At 39.7% G+C, this 6,459-nt stretch overlaps 1 protein-coding gene across 1 annotated transcript in view; it reads right to left on the bottom strand.

The window, feature by feature from the left end:
- The window catches only part of TWISTNB (TWIST neighbor), an 8,711-nt gene extending 4,132 nt beyond the window's left edge, over window positions 1-4,579 (bottom strand). Inside the window, exons 1-2 of the mRNA XM_009326116.1 lie at window positions 4,345-4,579; window positions 3,066-3,207 (exon numbers count right to left, since the gene is read on the bottom strand). Of these exons, the coding sequence (XP_009324391.1) occupies window positions 3,066-3,207; window positions 4,345-4,579 (377 nt within the window). The remainder of the gene's footprint in view (window positions 1-3,065; window positions 3,208-4,344) is intronic.
- Window positions 4,580-6,459: the final 1,880 nt, after the last annotated feature.

The following is a 6,459-nucleotide window of genomic DNA, read 5'->3' as shown; positions in this document are numbered from 1 at the left end:
CCCATCCCTGCCGCAGGCCTGCGCAGAGGGGTTAGTCTGGGGGCAGCACCTGGGAGCAGCGGTGTATCTCCCTAACCCATAGGTATGCGCTGGGGCGCGCCATTTCGTTGCTCTTCGGATTGTAGCTCCACGATCGGCGTTCGTTCTTTCCTCTTTTCAACTGATTTTGCGTGGAGTGACACCCCACCCCACCCCCCCCCCCCAACCAACTGACCCGTGAACCCGAACCAAACATTTGGTAGCTTAGACAAAACACTGTGTTACGGTGTCATCGTAAATTTAAACTGAACATTTGGTAATACAGCCGAAAGACGCTCTTACGATGTCAAAGTTACCTTAAATGGTGTTCTTTTTATATGCCAATGCTAGGAATACAGAATTTGTTTTCTGTTGCTAGGGCCTGAGTCTAATTTCTGCATATAATGACAAACTTCGTAATACTTCATTAAGAACACATGAAAAGGCAGAAGAAGAAGAAAGATGAAATTATGACATTCACAAAAAGGGGTGCTGGTGCACTGTACATTGCAAATGACCTACGAAGTCAGCTGCAGTAATAGCAAAAAAAAAAAAAATCTTGTTGTCTTTTTGTAACCAATGGAACCTGTGGCTGGTTAATAAAGACTTTGTCCGGAAAAGTCAAGGCTTTATATGAGCACCAAGTTGCACAGGATTGCTTAAACTGATTTAACTGAACTGGTGCAAAACCTTGAAAAAGGTATTCTTTCTTTGATTTAAATCTAATTTATATCAACTTAACTTGTTTTAGTAAATGTACACTTTCGAATTGATTGAATCCGCATGGGGAGTTACACATTTTTGATACATCAATTTCATCAAAGGTGTTAAAATTCCTTTTACACTGTGGGGGCCTCAGAAACGCTGTTGTTCTACAAAAACAATCCTGACATCGGATATCAGAAATCCTTGAACTCCCAATAAAATGTTAAGTGATTCAAATGCCTTTGAAACTACTGAAATACTACATCACCAGAAAGTTTTCTTGGACTGAATGTACTGTGAAGACAGGACATTGTTAGTTTTCACAGGTAAAACAAATGGTATAATTTGCAGTACTTTACTGCAAGTAAGTTGGATTAGTGTGAAAGAACTGACATAAAAATGGCTTTCAGATGTCAGACTGAACTTGCAAAATTGAAAGAGAAAATGTCTTGAGCTGCTGTAATCTGTATTCTCTTGTGGCTTTAATCCTCCGAAGTATTTAATGTCTGTTGAAATTAATTGTATGTTATACAGTCTCAGCTTTCTGGAAGAAATATCTGGGTTTTTTTTTTTTCATCTATTCAGATCATATTTAATTCTTGCAATGTGTTTTCAATCTCGGTTAAAGACCTTATACAATAACTGCATCCACTTCTATTCCTAAATGAAATATACATTTTATAACTCTTATTTATGAGTGGATTTAGTTGCAGTGAGAACATACAATGCACTAAGGACTACACTCAACTTTATCCAGGATAATAAAAGCCTAACTCTGCTCCTTAAATAAAACTCAGAATAAGATGGAAAGGCAGCATGAAGAAAAATGTGGACTTTTGTCTTTGTCCCTGTAGGCAGGTTGGACAAGATGGTGCCAGAAAGGCTCCCTCCCTCTGCTCCTGCAGCAATCCAAGGACTGTTGTCCCCACGGACTTCCGTGCCCGGAAAACTCCCTACCCGTGCGTGCCGTGCCCCGGAGCAGGCAGCGTGTGCACTTTCTGGCAGCCTACAGAAAGTCTCGCTCTGGCAGGCTGCAAAAACTTTTTTGCTTTATATCAGGCACTCTAAACTGAAAACCTACAGCAAAATAATAATGTCTTAAAGCCTGTGGATACTGTATGGGGCCTACAGAGGGCTGGGCTAAACCCTAAACTACATGGACAAGGCCAGTAGTCTTTAAAGAGAGTTGTGTTTTAGTAGCCACACTACCACTTGGCCCGGAAGCCAAGAATTGCTCCCCAAGGCAGATGGTGCTGTGGCCTTGTGTAGGTATTTTAGTTGAGATCAGGTCTGCACTTTCTAACTGAATCTCCATTTATCCCTGCTACTGTGCTTTGGTTTTCATTGCAAAGTGCTCTTGGGACTTCAAGATTTCCCTTCAGGTTAAAGTGATCTAGAGAACGAACTTTAAATCCTAATGGTCGTTAAGTCTATGGGGTAGACCCATAACAACCTCCTTTAAACTTTTAGTATAGATACCTGGTCCCAGCACCAGCTGTTTTTCTCTGCGAATCCACTCCTGTCAGGTCACGCTGCTTGGTGATGCAACATAGTCTATCTGGACCAAAAGCAGCATTGTCTTGCAGTCTCCTAGAGACTTCGGACCCATCGTATGACTTGGGCTTTCGTTACCTGATTGTAAAAGATGTCCTGACCAAAGAGAGGAATCTCATTCCAACCGCCACCTCCCCTAGTCACAGTTCAGTTCTGAAAACCACCTGGGCTGTAACGCTTAAATCCTGATATCCTCACATTCATTTCTTGTCTTCTTTTTCTTCCCTAGTTGTATATCTTCTTTTCACTTCTCGATGTTAGCTTTCAGTTTAAAAAGAGCCTGTCTTAGCTGACCTTTTAGCAACGCTGCAGCGAGCCTGTGTCCAAAAAGGCAGCTAAAATCAATGTCTAAAACAGCACAGCATTGGTACATTTGCCAAGTCTCACAGTGGCTGATAAAACTGTGCTGAGCCTGTTTTTCTCTAGCGGTCAGGTTGCCAGCAACAATCGGGATCAAAAACAAAAGCTGCATTTTCAGTCACTGCTGTTCTTTTCCTTTCTGTTTTATCTGTTTGTCTTGTTTTCTCTTCATGGAAAGGCGGCCAGACTCCAGTAAGGAGATTCATTAACAACCACATATCCAGCACCTCTCAGCTGGTCTTTTCTTTTATTCCCATACAGACGTTGCCGTCTTCAATCCAGGTTTCTGAATTGACATCATATGTTGGGTAGAAGCCTTGTCCAACTGCCCATTCATGCTCTTTTGTGGCAGCTGCAGCTCATTCATTCAGAGGGCAGCCTCCATCCAGCATTAAAATCCTGGAAGTCTTAGCTGCAACGGAATATACTGCATCTCGTGCAGAGTGGAAGAGTGCCTGTGGCGCTGTGCTGGAGTAGAAGATACACTCCCTCTTAGGGCCGTGTGCTCAAAGGACTCGTTGTGTTTTGAAATTGAATCCATCCCAGGTTCCTCATCACACAACTCGTGCTCTATTAAAAAGAGAAATGAAGAAATGCCTCACAGTTACAAAGAAAGGGTGGATACGGTAGAAAACTCATGCTCGGAATTTTTTTTCAAATATTTTAGCTGGCTTCACATTTTTCATGTGGTATCATAAAAACCTACAGTATTTTTAATGACAGTTGTTGCTGTGGTACTTAGAATGAAGAATCAGTACTCAAACTCTCAGTTTTGTTTGAAGTTGTATGGTAATAGGTTTGCTTCTGTATCTTTGACCCTCATCCCAGATAGAGGCTAATCCTAGCATGTTTGGTCAGTGAGAATTAAGCGTCTAAATGTCATTGAGGGTCTCCACTTGCGACCCTAAATGTGGAATTCTGTTAGGCTAGTTTTGTGGAAGTTTTTTTGAGAGAGCCACCATTCAATTACATATAAAATCGGTCAAGGTAAGGGATTAGCTAAATTTACAATAGTTACAGTAGTAAAAACTCGTTTGACTGGAAAGGTGATGAGAGGAGTGAAGTTATTACTCTCAGGCAAAAATATAATTTGAGCAAATACGGGATGATAAGATGAATACTGTTTTTCCTCTAACAAAGACATTGGCCAAAGAAGGTAGATACTCCTGTCAGTATATCAGGCATCTCTGTATCACTGGGTTTGTACATAAACAAAATATACCAAATGCTGAAAATCCACCAGATGGCACACTAAAGCCTTGATAGTAAAAAATGCCGTCATCCAAGAGGAGGATAGTAACTGCAGGGAAGGCTGAAAATTTATTCTGTATTACAATATGCAGACTGTGCCTTGTTTTGTCAGTGATTACTAGGTCAATCTTTGATAGCTAAGAAACAACTTAGAGAAACATTAAGGGAAAGAAATGGGATAAGACAGCAATTATGTTAATTTTCTTCAGCTAATAATTTGTCTTGATTTGTAGTGACATTTATGGTGGCTGGGGTGGACATGTCCTAACAGTTGGGGACTGGCTAGATTTGCCTTTGGCCCTTGACTCTCCAAGTAGGTTGCTATCTGCCAGGAAATGGCTGATATGGCTGGCCGTCAGTATTGCCTACACTGTGAATCACTTTTCTGGAGATAAAACATCTCATCTATAAATATGTTACTGAAAGAACTATATCCAAGTAGCTCCCTGGCCTTACCTCTGTGGAAATGAGAGAACCTGCTGTAGGATGGCTGGTGCTGGCTGTGGTGGCCCTCTCCAGCTTTGCTGGTGTTTGAAGGCATAGTTTCAATGGTAGAGACATCATGACCTGTGGAGATCTGGCTGTTGATCTGACGCTGAGTCTCTCCTCCATGTTTCCAGCCAGTGAGTGAAGTGTGTTCAGATACTGGCTGAAAGTATAGCAAATAATGTGAGAATGTGACTTTCCCCATGTATACAAGAGGTGATGTTGCCACAGAAACAAGGGAGGGGAGCAGCCTATGCCAGCGTAAAGAACAGTAAGGCTTTTCTACAGCATTGTAAATGCTTCTGACGAATTGTGCTAACAAATTAGATGGATGCACAGGTTGTAAATGGGGTAAATGAGGTGGCTCTTAACAATCTGGCTGTGTTGTTTTGCCGTTCATACTCTGAGAAACTTCAAGCAACCCTTTACCCCAGCTTTTTTAAAATTGTCAGGAAAGATAGGAATTAAGGATCCACAGGGGATTGCCTCCAGAAAAGCCAGCTGCTATTCATTTTAAGAGTAGAAAATGTCTTTTTGCCATCCTGCTTTATGATTCCTGTACTTCTTCAAGATATTTCAGAAGACAAAGTAATCTGGTTTTACTAGTTCTCTATCTTTTTAATGTTCATATCTTGTTAAATCACATAAAGAATTATGAAGACATATTTATAATGAAATAACATTCAGACATTTAGACCTAAATTCTTGCTCAGACAAAACTCTAGAAATTACATAGTTTTTGGTGAGACACAGGAATCTTTAATTTATAGTATTGTTCCCAATTTTGCATCTATTACCTTTGTCTTTTTTTTTTTTTTTTGGTGGAAAACTGTTAATCCTTCTGGCCTGGAGACCAGGTCCATAATCTAAGGAGTTTGCCATTTAAGAGAGATCCAAAGTAACCACCCATTTGAATGAAAGATATTTGATTATATCTGCTAGGCTGCTTTCAAACTAAAGCCCCAGTCCCGCAATCTGATTTTTGCAAGTGAGTTTCAGGAGGGTTGACACTTGAGAAGTATTAAAAAGGAGGATAAGGAATTCAGTTATGTGGATATTTTTGTCTTTTCATCTGCAGACTGTAACAGGTAGATTGAGTATCACCTGTATTTATAGTAAAATTACTGTTTTCTTTTGTCTGTATTTTCTAATGCAGTTAAAGATAAATGCTTTTCTATTGAAAGGCCAGAAAAACTAAAGCTTTAACCCCAAATGTAACAGAAATGAAAGCCAATTAATTTTTGACGTTCAAAAATGTAATTAGTTTTTGTCTTTTGACTATATGGTTTTGTTTTGGATCAAATACAGACTTGTTTGTATATTATCAGAAAAGTTGTTCTCGTTGTATTTCCAACCTACAAGAATGAAAAAAATACCTCAAATCTGATGGGAATTCTGTTCTTGTATTGTAAACCAAAGAGGCTGAGTAAACATCATAACATTTGGCTGTTTATTCTGAACAAAATCTCCAAAAATACTGGCACTCCTTTTCCAGGAATATCCTTTGTTTATCAAAAGATAAGCTTTTAATTATTTTGAATCAGTATATGATATATAAAGATCTGCCTAAATGATGAAGAAATTCTTCCTCAATCTCTGCTTGAAGGCGAGCATAAAAAAAGTGTCATCATTGTAAAACAATTCCAGATTTATTATTTTTCTGCTGCCCTTCTCAGGCAGTGTATGCTACTTCAGAAACTCTTTAATGACATGGATTTTCTTAGAAGAGCTGAGCCTTTGACTATCAGTAGCAGCATTATCTACCTTCAGGCAAATAAAGGGTGGTAGTCATTATTCTGAGTGGATACTGAAGAGGTTGGTGTCACCATTTGCATTTGAGTACTGCAGCTCTAGGTGCTGAAGCAAATGCACCTGCAGTATTTTAGGTAATCTCCAATGTATTGTGCCTATAGTAGCTCTTATCTTGAAAATTGTTTGAGTGTCACTCACCTCTGAGTAATTCAGTGCTGAGTGTCACTTGATGCCTCAACGATATCTCTGAATGATAGGGTGTAAGAGCAGACATAGCATAATTTTTAGGCAATTGCCAGGTTGTCCTAGTTTAAAGAGAAAATTTCCTGTTCT

This window comes from Pygoscelis adeliae, unplaced genomic scaffold (assembly GCF_000699105.1).
Source record: "Pygoscelis adeliae isolate BGI_AS28 unplaced genomic scaffold, ASM69910v1 Scaffold15, whole genome shotgun sequence".
NCBI classification, from domain to species: Eukaryota; Metazoa; Chordata; class Aves; order Sphenisciformes; family Spheniscidae; genus Pygoscelis; species Pygoscelis adeliae.
This window is presented reverse-complemented; position numbering and strand designations above follow the sequence as displayed.